The sequence below is a fragment of the Colletes latitarsis genome, chromosome 2, assembly GCF_051014445.1.
Source record: "Colletes latitarsis isolate SP2378_abdomen chromosome 2, iyColLati1, whole genome shotgun sequence".
Classification (NCBI taxonomy): domain Eukaryota; kingdom Metazoa; phylum Arthropoda; class Insecta; order Hymenoptera; family Colletidae; genus Colletes; species Colletes latitarsis.
In genome coordinates, this window is record NC_135135.1 from 6,038,007 (window position 1) to 6,055,161 (window position 17,155).

The following is a 17,155-nucleotide window of genomic DNA, read 5'->3' on the forward strand; positions in this document are numbered from 1 at the left end:
ATTTTTGTAACTTTGGTAAACTTCACAAGTCCTACCTAAATGCATTTCCCTCGATCTTAACTTGAGAATTGATTTGTCTAGTTCCATAGTGGTAGATATAGCAAAGAGTTAATATTATAATAAAAATTCTTGCTATTTTCATTGAAAATAGCAGCGGTTTTACAGAAATTTCGTCCATTGTACACAGATGAGGTAGAAGCGTTAACGAGTATGGCGTTGGATCGGTCCCGTCGCTAGTAACGCGGTACGATCGCGGGATGTGGGTCAATTAAAGGAAGCGAAAAGCCGAGACGAAAGAGCCCAAGCGCGTTCGAAACGGAATATCACCGCGATCGGCTGTCAAATCCGCCGAGGCATCGTCGATCGTGGATGTTCGAAAAGAAACTCGATAATCGACTTAAGCATCGATCGGAGTGACCGAGAAGCGAGAGTGTAACAAGAGTCTTTCGGTGTGGTCGAACGAAAAAAGTAGAAAAAAAAAAAGAAAAAGGAAAGATCGCGGGGGTCAGGGTGGATTTTTGTGCGCGTCGATGCAGCGCGAGATGTCGGCCAAAGGCACGTAGTCGGTGTAATGAGGCGAGATACATTCGCCGGGGGCCGCCCCGTCGGGGGCGGCTGCCGGAGAAGCTCTGCCAGCCGGCAGGGGGGTGAGTCGGAGGGAAAGGGTTGAGCTGGAAGCCCGATCAGTCATTAGACAAGTGGGTATTCACATATATCGAGTTGTAAAATCGATAGGGGTGTCCGTTAGCCGTGTATCCTGTAAGGAGACGGTGGAGGGGATGAGATGCGAGCCGATAGGACGGAAGAGGGTGCAGGGGGAAGGGACAAGCAGGGAAACGGGGCTCTTCGCCTCGATATCAGACGGACGAAGACAGAACGCAACCCCTTTTCCTCTTTCCGCGCTTCCCCGTCGACCCCTTTTGTTGCTTCGCCATCCACCCCCTGCCACCGCACGTATCCAGTCCTTGCATATTAATCCTGCCCATAATTCCCACTTCCCAGTTTGGGCAACCCTTCGGCTCCGGCTACATCGCTACCCCCGTCGAGAGAACGAAAGGGAATCAGAATAAGCAAGGGAAAGAGGAGTCCGGAGTGAGTTGAGGCCGGGCGGGAGGGGGAGGGAAAGGGATATCCGCCTCCTATCGATTGGGCTTTCTTTCCGAGCCCAGCTTTTAATTGGCATTCTCCCGTGGTGAGAAAAGGAGAGAGCCTCGGAGATCCTCCACCCATCGGGTACGGCGGTCCGTTACCTACCAAGGGGAGACCAGCCTGCGATCTTTTCTGCGCGATGAAAAAATTCGCGATCGCGCGTGCCGCGCCGCGCCGGCTTCCGCCAACGGGGATCTCAAAATCTCCAGGAATGTCAGACTTTCGATTATTCTTCGTTTTCGGATCGAATCACCGACAAACTCCTTTACCGCCTCTCGCGATTTTCGTATTCCCAACTACGAGTTAATTTCATCTTGTTCCACCTGCCACGACACGTTTGCATGTAATCATATTACACTCGCGTGTAATTATAATTATAAATTTTTAACCCCTTAACGCTCATATTTGTCAGGTTAACGATCAGTTTTCTTTATTGATATTTGTTTCTAAGCTACATAAAAATGCGGTTTTTGTTAATTACGATTATAAATCTTCAACCCCTTAACGCTCATATTTTTCGGGTTAATAATCAGTTTTCTTTATTGGATTTGTTTCTAAGCTATATAAAAATGCGGTTTTTGTTAATTACAATGTTGTATCTAACGTATAACTTGAAGGAAAACAAATATTGTCATCGCTTAAACCGTTAGATTAAGCAAATATCATTTTTCAAGGCAGTCAGACTCGGGCATGAACGTTAAGGGGTTGAAGCGTGGAGAGACTGTTCGATTATCGTGCAATTACGTCTAATTTTATCGTGGTAAATGTGATCACATTATTCTGAATAGAAAAGACGTCAAGTACTAGGGCACGTTGAATAAACACTAGATTTACAAAAATCGTCAATTTGATCAGGAACTCGTAAATATTTAAATTAATGTTGAATTTTATCCATATAATGATACGAATATATATTCTAATTAAAAGAAAAACCGTGAAGTGCTTTGATAAAAATATGTGCAATAAATGTCCATGAATCGGGTATTAAAGAACACTTGATAATTATGAGTGAAATCTGTAACCTCCTACAATAACAATTCATTAATTCATGACATAGACGGTCGTGAATGACAGTATAATAATCTAGCTGGAATGATTTTTAAGATTGAACTACTTTCGCACCTCTAAGATGAAAACGTTAAGTCAGATTTACATTTCCAAAAATAAAACAAAAGATAAATAAATGATGATTAGTAAAAGCAACTATTCTTGCAAGCTGATGCATTCGTGTGAGATAAATTGTTAAAGCAACCGGTTACGGATGACCACTGTGCTTGAACGGATATTCTCTAATTATTGACCAGAGGAATCGCGCTACGAGTTATCTGACGTTATAATTACGAAGTACTGTCGAAAACACTCAGAAAGCAAAATTTGTTAACACATATATAGGTGACAAAACTTTTCACTAAGGAGCTAAGAAAATTTATTCTCAAATTATAAAGTCTGTATAGGATTCAAAAGTAAGTACCTCGATAAATTTTAGGTTTGTGTGGTTTCCAATTGTCAAAAAAGTAAAACTTTATCAGCATGGAAAATTTCACAGATTTGGTTCGGCCATCGAGGCGTTAATATTGTGAACCCTCGATTATCCGACATCCTAAAGCTTCTGAATATTAATGAGCCGTATCATCGTCTTACTCCCATTTACGCTCTTCCTAAAAACTAAACCAACGCAAGATTTGTTACTTAAATGTACATTACATAATTTATACTACTATCAAAGATATTCAATCGTTTGAGCAAACAGTAAGAATTTAGTTACCGTTTGCAAGGAATTAATAATATACGCAATTTTATTGGTTTTATGGATGAAAATGCTTCCAACAAACACATGTGTGAGTTTAGTAATGCTACTAGTTTGGTAAATAAAAATAACACAACATTAATCGCGTCAAAGCAACGATGAAACGGTTGTATCATGATACGGGAATATATGACATTTTATGGAACAGGTGGAACACATCGAATTATTAGAGATTAAAATTACGTTTCAGCAGGATTGTACAATTAGTACAGAATTGGCTAAAAAATGAAATATTTAATTATCAGAGAAGAAATAACATTGCAAAGACTGAAATAAATAAATTTGAATCGATAGAAAGTATGCTCCGAAGAACAGATGCAGCATTAAAAGCAAAACGCCTCCGGACAAAACGTTAAGATTCCAATAAAAAGTGAAAAACTGAGTACAATGTACATCTGTAGTAATTACGCGATAAGAAACACAAAAAGCTAGCAACTGACCACGGTAAATTTTACCATACTGCTGGTTCTCGTGTTACGATGTTACATTTCAAATTAGATTATTACATTTAGAAAAATGCGTAAAGTGTGTTCAATTTCGCTGATCAGCGTAAGTCCTTGATTCCCCACATTCCTACCTCTTCCTCTGGTATCAAGCGCCTGAAACTCTGCTCCCCTCCCCCTCGCCAGTGGGCCAAGGAAGGAGATCTCGCGGAAGCACACGAGCTCCTGCGGCCATAACGATCCCTCGCGGCGCATCATTGGCGGACAGGGAACGAAAATTAATACACGAAGCAACCGGCCTCCTTGCGCTCCCACTGCGTGCCGTCGCGCACACGTACTCGTTTCCGCGGTCACGTGTGCGCACCCCCGCGGCACATAAGTGCGAGGAGGGCTGCGGCCGTGTGCGTGAAGATTGATTATACCGCGGGAGAAAATGTGATCAATAGCTCGACAAACAAAGGCCCCTCGGACGCCTGTGTATAATGCAAATAGCAAAAATCACGGTGCACGGTGGGTGGGGTGGGAGGTGGCGGGGGGTGGTGGCGGAGGAGTGGAAGGTGGGGGGTAGCCGAGCAGAGGGTTGAAGGAGATGATCGACGGTCAAGAAACAATGGCAACACGCGCCGGCTACTTGGAGCCTCGCTCGACACAGTCCCCTTTTCTCGAACCCTTCTCGGTCGACTTCTCACCCCCAACGCCTTCGGGTCCGGTTTAATTTGCATACGACCGATCATGTCTTCCGGTCCGACTCACCTTCGGCCTGGCCACCGTTACCCGCCATGCCTCGCGACCATCGATCAAGCCTCGGTTGTTTTTACCTCCTAACACAACCCCCGGCCGCCCCTTAGTGGTCACTGGCCGTACGCCCACACCGATGATGCACCTCGGTGTGTTCCTTTCGGCCGATACCCGTTAACAAGGGCTGCTTCTTCCATCGATGACATTGTACCGACGCCCGGGTACACGGCACGGGGGTGAACAGAACCAAAGGGAAGAAGGAAACGGACGGCGTGACATAATTGCGCGACTCTTGAAAAAGAACGAACGCGAAGGGGATGGATAGTTGCGAGAGGTGATTATTTCCAACGATTTGGGCTTCTCCTTTTAATCCTTTGCGGCCTTGCGGAGTTTCACCTCGACATAGAACTCGTTCGCCATTATTATATCTATCTTCTCGTGATATCACGATCCTAACATCGCGTAATTATTCGATCTAATTTGATTTACCGTCTCACGACTGACTTTGGGTACGTCTCGACCCATGTAAACTGTTTATTTCGGTGTCGCGAAGCGTTAGTCTTTCGTAAATGATAAGGGTGCTTTTTAAATTAACGATGATAATAAATAAGGAATTTGCAAATGCAAAATAATAATATTCGGCTATGAATTAAAATAGACTTGCTGGGACGGTTTGAGGGTTAATTTATCTAAACGAAGATGTATAAACGTGTACATAGGAGATTTAGTATATCTATTTACTTTATAAAAAGTATCTCACTCATATTCGATCGATTCTCAACAACTTACAAGATATTATATAATAAATATCATAATTCGTCGTTAGTTTGAAAAATATTTATATATAGTATTTATCAATTATTTATACCTTTTCCTTCCAAGTAATTAGGAAAAGAGATTGGACAAGAAGTGAAAGAAATAATTACGTAGTATTGATTCCTGTATAAATTCAGACAGAATATAAGAATATTGTAAGTACTTTAATACTGTTTCTATCGTGGTTTTAGGCACACCTAAATCGTTTTATTAATAAATAACTTTAATATAAACACAGCCATGTAACTCTAGTTTTCCATTATATTTTAATGTTTACACCACTTGAAAACCAAATAATTATAAATATTCACTGATTCTAGAATGCGAAAACGACGAATCATGAAAAGCAAAGAATTAAAAATCAATGGACACCCTTCCGATGGCCTAACGAAGATTCGTGCCGAATTAGTGATCGATATCACTTTTAAATCAAACGTGTTAAACACCCAATTCGATCCATTGGATCCATTTGTTTTGCCACCCATATTCTACCTTTGTTTAGAAATTATTATGTCAATATCTTTTTTCAATAACAGAAAAAGACACCTGGAAGATCAAGATCGATATCTCCAATTTTGAAAATATTAAAAAACTAAAAAATCAGAAGATATTAATTTATATTCGGACTTTTACCAAGCGTGAAAAACATACGACAATTTGAACAAAATGGTCGATAATTTTTAGTCAAAAATAAACCTAAAGGGCATGTATTAGATACATTGATACTAAATGCTTGGAAATAGTGGTTATGTAGAGAATTAATAATAGTACCTTGTCTCACCTTGTTTATTTAATACTAAGAAAAAGGTTTGGCAAGTCTCGATCGCTTGGAAAAACTGTAAAGTTTGCTTTGAAAAAAGGAAAATAGTAATGAATATTATTAAGATCTTAGTCCGTTTCTCTTTCAAGGCGACGAAGAATATACGTAGGGAAGGGATGATACGTAATGAGAGATATCAAAAAATGCATGGAGCGTGGGGGAGAACGAGCCATGTTAGTGTAAGCAGGGTAGGATAGTTATACTGCCGTAGTGTGTAAGGAAAAAAGAGAAGAGGGTGGGAAGTAAAGAAAAATAGAGGGAATGAGCGATGTATCGCAACGGTTATATAATCTTTCTCTCCCTGTTTCGGAAAAACAGAAAAAAAGAAGGGGATGGGAGATACACACCACAATGGTTATAACCTGTTCCCTTCTTCTTCGTCTACTTTTTCCGTCGTTAATCTTGGCTGACTTTTCGCCGTTGTTCTTTGAAGGACCACGTTTCCTACGCTCGAGGCTCTCGTCGCTAAAAAGAAAAAAAAAAAAGAAAATAATTGGGAGCACCGGAAGTCGTAAAGCTTCGGTTTCTGACTCAATTTCCCCGAAATTCGTGATATCGGTTCCCGAATTCCTTCCCTTCTCCGACCGTATCGCGCGATACGATTTCGGTTTTATTCGCCTCCGGCCACCGTGTCCACCTCCGCGCGCGTATCTTTCATTGTCCGGCGGTATATTGGCTAGACAGATTGAATGATCCAAATGCAGGACAAAAAATTTATGATCCCCTGTCTGTCCGAATATCTCTATTCACCGGCGATGACACAGGCTGGCCTGAGATCTGGGACAAGATCGAAATTCAATACGAGAAGCAACTGTGCGGCTGCGGCTATCGGAGGTCGTGGATTTTACGAACGACTCGGAGACATTAAATTTAACGAATCCGCGGACGGAACAAAACGGGCTCGTTGATATTATCGATGTACGGGTAAGCCTCACGATTTCTAGCGCCGCCGCGCTTGAATTCAGTTTCCGATGCCGTGGTAATCTGCCGGATCTCGAGCACACCGCCCCGGTCAAATTCAATTTCTACGCTCCTCGACGATTGTTTGAACCAGACTACATTCCGAAAAATCAGTACTTATGCCGCAATATACTGGAGAATATTTTTATGGTAAATGGTAAATCATTTTACTGACAAACCACGAGGGTACATTGGTAACTAAGGTCTCCATTGTGCAAGTGATGGGGAGATATAGAAACATTTTATTAAAAACATTCGTTTTTCATTTTTAATCAATTTGTTTGACACTCTAGAGAAAAGTTGTCGAATACTTTCTTGTAGGTACCCATGACCTCTACTTCAGAAAAAAATTTCATTGAAATATATTTACTATTGTAGGAGTTATGGCCGTTCGAAAATTGGACCATTTTTATGAGATTTTTCTCATTTTACGTGGTCAAGGACCAACTTTTCGAATATTGTTGCGATTTCTACATATTCTTCGCCTAAATACGCGTCGTTTGCCGTTTTAAACATTAAAATCGCCCAATCCGTTCAGGAGTTATGATGTTTTAAAGATTCACATGAAATTTCGGGGACCCATTTCAGGCCTGAGATTATATTTTCGGTAAGGAATTTTTTTCTCGAAAATACGTAGGATTTCGGGGGTATGTGTAATGACCAAACATGATTATAATCGACCCCTGCAACCGAAAATAATTTTTTTAGAATGATTTGAAATATTTTTTTTCGTACCTATTAAAAAAATTTCAGCAACTATCCGAATTTTTTCTGGAATGTGGGTAATATTTCGAGTAAATGCTTTTACTGACAAACCACGGCTAATGTTTTATTCTGATTCGTACGAGGGTTCATTGGTAACTAAGGTCTCTTTTGTGCAAGTAATGAGGATATAAACACATTTTAAATGTATTCCATTCTGATTTAAATTTGCTCATTCATTCAATGCTCGCTAAAACAACAAATTTATTTAAGTGCATTGATCTTATTATATTCATGTAGGTGATTTGTATTGAATATTTGTGGCGCGCTGTAGTTTTGTTGAATGTTAATTTATGTGCAAAAGGGTTGAAAGTGTTTTGTTCGAGAAGGAATGGGTAACCAGGGACAGTGAGACAACAGGGAGAACAAAGAAACGAGTGGTTGTGAAGGACAGACGTAATTCTTATATAATATTAATTTATGTTGCTAATTATTAATTTGTGTAAAAAGCTTGTATGCTTTGTGTGTTTTAAATTTGTTGATATAGTTATATCATTTGTTCCAAATACAATTCTCTTTGTTAAGTCCTACATTCATAACATTATTTTGTATTCCTATATAACATTTTTTATTTAATTTCTGCATTATTGTCTTTTTAAATTCCTTATTTATTATTATCGTTTGTTTTTATAAGTTCGTGTAGCATTGTTATTTTCATATACATAGTAAAAACGAAAATTTTGCTATCTTAAAATAAAGAGTTGATAATATTCGTACATTATTTGTATATTCTCGCACATAATATGCAAGTTGTCCAAAAACTTTGGAAATGTATTCAAAATGCATTTAATATTATTTCCAATACAGATGGAATATTTAAAAGAGATCGACAGTCACTGATTCGACAAATGGAAGCCTGCATTCTTGCAGATGGAGGAATTTTCAAACATCTCTAAAAGCTTATATCTTTTCGATAAAGCATTTTCAAACATAAGTTTATATGAACTTTTTTCCATTTATTTCACCTTAGTGAAACGTAGTATAAGTTTGGTTCCAACTTTCTTGTACACTGTACATGTAGATGATTTCGATAATGATTGTCGTAGACATTTGTGTACTTGACGTAGAGAAACTTTACTTATGGTTGTCTGGAGGATAATTCGCATCAAACAAAGGAACGAAATAAATCTGTTCTAAATTATACTTTATTTTTCAACATAGTCCCCCCGAAGCTCAATACACTTGGTTTAACGTTTCAAAAGTTGGGATTGTGTTTGGTTCATTCTAAGCAATTCTAAACAACTCATTATTTCAACACATTTATTTCTATTTTAACAATGAACGTACATACGTATTTTTACACGTGTTCCCTCACAACGCCATTACACACTACCGGACACTCCACCACGGGATTCCCCCTCACATCTCCGTTCCAACGCTACCAACTACAATCAGTAAAAATGACTACACATCAAATACTTATAAAAACTAGACTATTTGATAGATTGTTTTAATATTTGGAGTGAATGCTCACTAATGATGTATCAACATAACAACACGAAACCAGCTACAAATAAAGAAACTCCTGGTGGCTATTCCGGAAACTTTTCAATCCGCCCTCGTATGCTTTAAAGAAGTAGTAGTTTATAAAATTTTTAGCGAAGCAAGCAGTTGTCGCAGAGTATAGTAGTATAGTAGCGTGACATGGGAAGCATGCTTCCTAGTATCGTGACGATTCAATTGAGTTTGCAGTAACGCGATAGTCGAATCGCTATACTGCGCAGCGAGGTGTTTAGCAGCGTGGCAGTCTAATTAAGTATCCAGTCTGGCGATAGTCGTGCTTTCTTAGTAGCGATCCGCTGCGAATGACTTTTCACGCCGTGACAGCCACGCTATATCTACGGCAGTCTAATAGTAGTCTAATTGAGTTTCTAGCGGCATGCCGATCCAATTAAGTCTCTCAGGGCACGATCATTCCACTGATTGTTTTTACCAACGTGTCAGCCCTAATGGATTCCCAGCAGCGAAGTAAAGCAAATAACTCTGTAATCCCGGTAAATCATAAAATTCTGAGTACGGTAGAATTCTGGTAATCCCACTTCCTCGAGACTTCGACAGTCCTGGATTATCAAATACACCGGATTATTAGACAATAACTATAGCCTGAATTCTTCAATCTTTTGGACTTTTGAGTAGGAATCGAAGAAAGTTACACGAGTTGTATGAAAAAAATGACTCTCTTACAAACCTCGTAAATAGAGAACATTTGTAGTCTTATTGTTGAAACTGTTTATGCAGAAATCACTAATTTCAGAGCGTATCGTAATTAAAGAATGCAATAATTACGGGGAAAGAAATTTTTCAATAAGTTATCAACAGCATGTTGAAATAGTATTTTTCGACTAATAACAAATAAAAAAAGTCCTACGGAGTACTAACGAATTAACAAATATCTTAATTATATTATTATTATTGTATTTTAGTTATTATATTATAGTTACATAACAACAAAATATAATTTTGTCAGAATTTTAAGCTCGTACAATTGATTTTGTTCCATTCCTACTTAAAAGTTTGAAGCATTGAAAAATTTAGTATAACGCGACTGACATCATTAATATAGCAATTTATTGACTGAAAGAAAACAGAGGAACTGCAGCATATACTTTGTACAATTGCAAATAACAGAACATCGATTTACAAAAGTTTTACAGCAAGTGTTCGATCGTTGCAGTCATGATTAATTAATATACGTCAAAACTTAATTTGATGGTTTCGTGTAAATTTTCGTTTCAGATTCCATAAACTTAACATTCACCTACGTACTTATTTTTGTAATATCATTAAAATTTGTGAATCCTATCTGAATTTCTTTCTTTCAACGTTTCAACTTAAGAATCTTAAGTTGAACCAAAGTTCTTACTTAAGTTCAACCAAAAGTTGAGTTCAGGTTGAACTTAAGTTCTAGCTTAAGAATTTTTAGGGAAACGTCTCCAATCTTAAGAAGAAAACCTTTATTCGAAGGATGATATCTCTATCTGAATTTCTATTCAACGTTTCAACTTCAGAATTAATTGTCATACGTGGCTGGGAGTCAAATTTCTGTTAAAATTCTTTGATGCATAATTTTTTCAAGGAAACGTCTCCAATCTTGAGAAGGAAACCTTTACTCGAAGGATGAATTTCTTTCTTTCAACGTTTCAACTTGAAAATTAATTGTCATACGTGGGTGGGAGTCAAAGTGTTAAAATTCTTTGGTCCATAATTTTTTTAGGGAAACATCTCCAATCTTGAGAACGAAACCTTTACTCGAAGAAAGATGATATCTCTATCTGAATTTCTTTCTTTCAATGTTTCAACTTGAAAATTAATTGTCATACGTGCATCAGAGTGTTAAAATTCTTTGGTCCATAATTTTTTTAAGGAAACGTCTCGAATCTTGAGAACGAAACCTTTACTCGAAGAAGGATGATATCTCTATCTGAATTTCCTTCTTTCAACGTTTCAACCTGACAATTAATTGTCATACGTGCGTCAAAGTGTTAAAATTCTTTGGTCCATAATTTTTTTAAGGAGACGTCTCGAATCTTGAGAAGGAAACCTTTACTCGAAGGATGATATTTGAAATTCTTGATCTTTGGGAAAAGATCGGTTCCCGTTAATCGTCGTACTTACGTGGCAAGTTCGACGATATCGACACGCTGTTAATTCCAGCTGTCCTTTCTCTCAGCTTCGCCCGCAAAGTGATAACCTACTCCGTTGCTAATGGCGGACATTATTACGAGCAACTCTGAGAACTCCCCTCGTGTCCACCTATTCCACATGTATAGAACGACGGTGCGTACTTATCTGCAATCCGTACCCCTCGTGTGATCGAAACGCAGGGTAAAGTAACTTACAGCTGTAAGCGTGTATCGATTGCGAATGAAACGGGGGACAAGTGACAGGTAGCTGCCCCTGATAAATAAATTAAAAGGTGAGAATACTTGACACTGCATCAAGGATCTTCGATTTCAAGTTGTACCGCAGAGCCTGCAACTTGCTAACTAGAAATAGCTTGATTCACCCGACCAATCTAGTTGTTCGAATCAAATTATACAGATTCTATTCTATAACACGAGGCACGATTTTTTGACTATTTACGGTTATCTGACGAAAATAAGTTTTGGACAAAAACTTATATAACGATAACGATAATACAGATTTCGAAAACAGTTTGTTTCCATCGTGAAATCAAGATCGATTCGGATTTTTCAAATAGCATATTCTTTTCTTATTACGGATCTTTTACCCCAAATTAACCCTTTTGCAAATTAAATTCATCTTGGAAACAAATTGATGCTTTTAGCGTTAAATAAATATTCCATGTTATTCTTTGTTCAATGTATTATTACACACGTGTAACGCAATTTTTATTTCAGAATAATTTTACATTGAATTTTATTTTTATCACGACTTTAGAAAATAATTTTTTAGAAAAACTTTATCTTCGAAACGGAGAGTTTGAGTCGTAAACAAGCGAATTCGGGGTGGAAAATTTGTACCTGCTCCTGAATCGTGGCACAATTACATTGTCACCCATTGGCGGAACAAAAAAAGGAACGTGTGTATTATTACACGCGTGTAACGCCATTTTTATTTCAGAATAATTTTACATTGAATTTTATTTTTATTACAACAGCTTTAGAAAACAATTTTTTAGAAAAACTTTATCTTCGAAACGGAGAGTTTGAGTCGTAAACAAGCGAATTCGAGGTGGAAAATTTATACCTGCTCCTGAATCGTGACACAATTACATTGTCACCCATTGGCAAAGCGAAAAAAGGAACGGGAAAGAAAGGAAAAGATATGTTTGTCAAACAGCATTGAAAAAACGAGCGTTTTTTTAAAATCTGCAGCTCATACTACCGGCTAGACCTGTCGATGCATGCCAGAGGCGTGAATTCCGCAAAATTGAAGCTTCGCTCCTCAATTAACCCCCCGGAAAAAGGATGATGCCTCACTGGGAAAAAACAATTGATACGATCTCGTTCGCATCGCCGTTGCACCGCGCGAAACGCATTCAGCTTTAAAATCGTTCTCCTCCCTCCTACTGCCGGCTTTTACCACCCCTGACCACCCTTTGCACACCCTCGCAACCGATATTTTCGTCCGTAGCCTGGTCGCGTAACACGTGGATGGGCTCCAACTCGAAACTTTCGAGCACTCGCGATTCATCGCGATTGATCGCGCCACGACGATTACCTCTACCCCCTCACGCGCGGCTACTGTTTACTCCGTTCATTCGAAGAATCATCTGGGATCTATCTTCCTAGGGAATAAAAAAATATCGCAAGAATCGCGCGGGAACGTAGAATTCTATCGACGCTCCCGCTCCTTTCTCACAATTTTTGTCTTTCGTTTTTCTTCGCTGGCGCAATACAAAACCATTGTTGCAATCGGTGGTATGTTGGGGATAGAAAAGCAATTAACTTATAATAATTATTATTAAATCGCGTTCGAAACATCTTAACAAGTACAAGTGGGTTAACTATCCCAGTTTGAAATAAAATATATCCCCGAGTTAATTAGTTAAAATAAATAGAAATTCTTCTATTTAAAAAGATTATTTTAACTAGAAAGTTCCAAGATGTCCCAGTAATCTGACTTCTGGAAACTAACTCTTCCTAGTCCTCAGACACAGTAATGTCAAACAAAAGGATTTCTAATAGTCATTGATTTTTTCGTTTTAGCCTAGAAAGATAAATAAAATTAAATGTGTCTAATAACGTTTAAACTGTGACGTTTAAGTCGTCGGTGTAAAAAATGCTTGGAAATAGAGTTCAAGATCGAAATTAATAATATTATACTACCCTATGAAATCCACAGATATCGTCAAATACGACTTGTTATTATTTAATACTTTAAAAAAAACAGCCACCTTATGATAATTTCTAATACACTCCAGTCCTGTTGATAATTAGTCCTTTTGTAAGCTAGAATCTGATAAATGTTAACGTTATCGCTAACCTATTTTGTATGTTTCGCCATCGAATAAAGCGAATAACAATTCCTATGATTTATTTCATAAATTTACGTAGCGTTAAGTGTCCATGATTTTTATTCGAGGAGACAACACGCGTACGCGAAGTTATCGTTACCAATAATGAAAAGCATTTCGTGACGACAGATCGGTCGATGACGCGCATCATAAGTTATTAATGTTAGACGATCAATAGTTAATAGGCGAGTCCGATTGCTATGACGATTCTAATGTTACGGGTAAAATTCACGTCGTTTCTTCGATCATACATCTCTATTTTTGTCTCTATCCTCTCCTCTCAAATCGTATCTTTCTTCTTGATTCGTACTTGTACGTCATTCCTGCGATTCCTTGTTTATTTAACCCCTTGACTTACGATATAATTCCAAATAATTTTTCAAACTATTTAATTCTGTTTAAATTTATTCGTACAAAGAATGACCACAAAAAAGAATAGATTCGTTCTATGAATACTTCGTAAATGTAAAAATATGTTGATTTTAATTTACAAGGCTTCATAACGAGTGGTCTCTTAATTGTGAAAGTTGACATTAAGAACTTGTGACGAGTCAGACACGTCATTGTATGGCAAGGGGTTAATACAATAGTTGATTTTTTTTACATACCTTTCCATGTTCCTACACAAATTCTCTCTCTCAGTCATTCCTTTAGCTGTTCTCTCCGTTAAACGTTCCGTTTATATTTCCTTCTCATCCGTCAATTTTCCCGATACTTCTCATGCCTTGCCACTTTCCACGCTTTTCTTTTTCTTCCTTCCTCCCTCGTTGCGTCCTTTCCTTCTCGCATTTTCCAGCACGTATTCATTGCACTTATTCATATAAATCAAATGAGACAGGCGAACGAGACTCGAATTCTCACGGAATCGATTACTTTCTAACGGGATAGAATATTACTTTATTTTTTTTTAGAAACGTTCGTTATTTAGTCGTAAGAAATAGTTGCAATTTACTAATAATATACTGACGTATCCTACTTTGGACGAGTCTTTCACATGAAATGCAACTAAGAATTAACAGAAACGAATACGTCACGATACTGAAACGTCCTCAGAAAACGGAGAAAATGTTTATTTAATACTAATATGTTAAGTATCATTAAAACGATTCTAGCTACTTTTACTTTTAATTTCGACATTGAATACAATAAAAAAGATAGTCTTGCACTACAATGCTACTCGGAAATAAAAATGAACTTTCCAAATTCGATGCTCAGAATACAATCCTACATTTTATTTGATTGACTGAAGCAAAAAGAATGATGAAGGTTTTTGTTCATTCTTGTTGTGTTACATACAAGAAAATTTCAATATTTAAAAAATGGATATTTATAGGCTCCCGCTAAAGATCTTTGTATAACGAAAAAATGCTATAACCTGAATTTAAACAGTCTCCGCGGGTAGAAGAGTTCAGAACAAACATTTAACAACTCGATAGAATTTCCTTTTTATCGAAACGTTGCTAAATCTCGCGCGATGAGCCTGTCTCAATCCGTCGTCGTGGATTCTAGGCAGCGCGACCGATTTAAAATCGTATTAATACAAATTGCACGTGATGTGGAACGCGAGTAGCACGACACGAAAGAAATCCCGCGCCTTAACGTGTAACTTAATCCTCGAGTAATTACATTCAGACCCGACTCGAGATTTAAACTTATCCCGTCCGCTAAGCGGCCGATATCGATTCGGTATAATCGATTCGATAAAATTAATAAAGAGCTTCTGCTAAGCTCCTTACTCGCTGATAAACGAGACCCGAAGCAGTCCGCAGGGGTTCAGAGGTGAGGAAGGAGGGACAGAACGGGATTTCGTGTGTGTGGTTCTATATTTGTATCGACGGTAATGTAATTACGTTCATGTTCGATTTCATGACAACCGGGAACAGCCACCGATCGGTGTACAAGGCGACGCCGACTGAACGCTCTGTACTTTGTTTCATTAACCTGACTGTGACTTGATTCCTAGCCATGTTATTAAAATCTTTAAAAGACGGTAGGATATTTTGGAAAATCCGACAGTTCGATGTTTCCAGAATTCATGTGCTCGTTGTGCGAGGCGTTGTAGCTTTAATGGGGTATTCGCGTCTAAATCGTAATTTTTTAATGGCTTCCTAGAAATTGTTTTCGTTTGGTTTAAATTCACACCTTTAGCTGTATGTTTCCAGAGTATCCACAACTTTTTTTTGTACAAGAATATTACAAATTATTGGAGTTACAATAAATCCAGTGAATCACATGATCTTTCTGAGAGAGCCAAGTTGAATTACAATTCCAAACAACAATTTTCTAAATTTAGTGGTTTGAGCTATGAGATACAATAGCATTTACCATCCTTCCGATTGTCATTTTCATCGAGACATCGTAAAAGGGAAAGAATGTTGTCAACGAAGAAGAAATCAATGGAGATTTAGATGTTTAAAAAAAATGGTATTTACGTTATTGGAAAAAGTGTATTCAAGCAGACGGTGATTTCATTTAATAATAATAAATAGTTCGAAATTTCTTTCATAAAATCCGACGTTTCATAACGATCAACCTAATATTGAATACGTGCAAAAGTTACGATGGATTCTCGATAGTCATACGTATCAGAAGCTTTTTAATTTAAAACAAAACACAATTTATTCAAATTCTTTATGTGTAAGGTGAAGAATTAATATTAAATATACCGTGAAAAACTAAACGCGAACGTGATGATTTTGAAAATCCACGAATCTGGATCGACGAGATTGCTGATGTTAAACATAATCGATGAAATAAACTGTTTTCTACAAAATAACAGCATTCTTTCATTACGAAATACCATCAAAATTTTAGCACGTAGCCAATATTATCGAATAGATTTGTACGCGTGGAGGAAGCTAGGATGTTTTGGTAGCGTTCCAATGAAAATGGAGTGTAACGCGACGAACGATTTCATCAACGAAGTTAATCCTTGGTTTCAGATCAGCCAGCTGGTCGAGGAAGTGTCCAGGTTACAACAGAGCCTGCAGCGCCTCCAAGAGACTAGCGCACAGGCGACAGCGCGACTCGAAGAAGAACTCGAGGCACGCAGACAGCACATCAGCAGACTAGAGAGTAAACTGGAGCGACAGAGGGACTATGACGACCTAAAGCGCGAAATTAACGCGCTGAGGTCCGTCGACCTCTCGCAGATTCCAACCGGCGAACCTGGCAAAAGCTTGGAGCACCTTCTGATGGAACGCTCGAAGGCGCTTCAGCAAACCGAGAGCTTGAAGCCATCCAATACTCCGGACGCGCTTGGTAAGTCTAACAAACAAATATTTTGTCGCAGCGTTAGATCGGTACCGAAACGTTCAAGGATCGGTTCAGATTAGGTGTATCGTCCGCTTTAGATCAGGAATTGTTAGAGATGTAACTTGCTACCAGCTAAAGAGTTTCTAGCAACGCAGACACGAAATATCGTCGCGACCCTTCTAGTATTTACCGCTACTAATTCCTGCGCTAAAGCTCTGGTCTTCGATCCCCGACTCTCTCTCTCTTCGAGGCTACGTCGAAGGACTCGGTGTATCGAGTAACAATAAAAAGGACACGAGTCACGCAACGCGGACGCTTTTCTAAAGAACGAGGGATGACTGAAGGAGCTTACCGAGAGAAAAGGAACAACAAAGTAACTCTGCTTGCCATTGTGTTCGCAATTTCTTTCTAACTATCTTTGTATC

The 17,155-nt window shown here is 38.4% G+C and overlaps 1 protein-coding gene across 5 annotated transcripts in view; it reads left to right on the forward strand.

Annotated features, from left to right (window-relative positions):
- Window positions 1-17,155, forward strand: part of Cut (homeobox protein, cut) — a 255,987-nt gene that overhangs the window by 197,101 nt on the left and 41,731 nt on the right. For all 5 annotated transcript variants that reach the window (XM_076778847.1, XM_076778839.1, XM_076778866.1 and 2 more), the window contains exon 4: window positions 16,418-16,736. In XM_076778847.1, coding sequence (XP_076634962.1) covers window positions 16,418-16,736 — 319 coding nt within the window. The remainder of the gene's footprint in view (window positions 1-16,417; window positions 16,737-17,155) is intronic.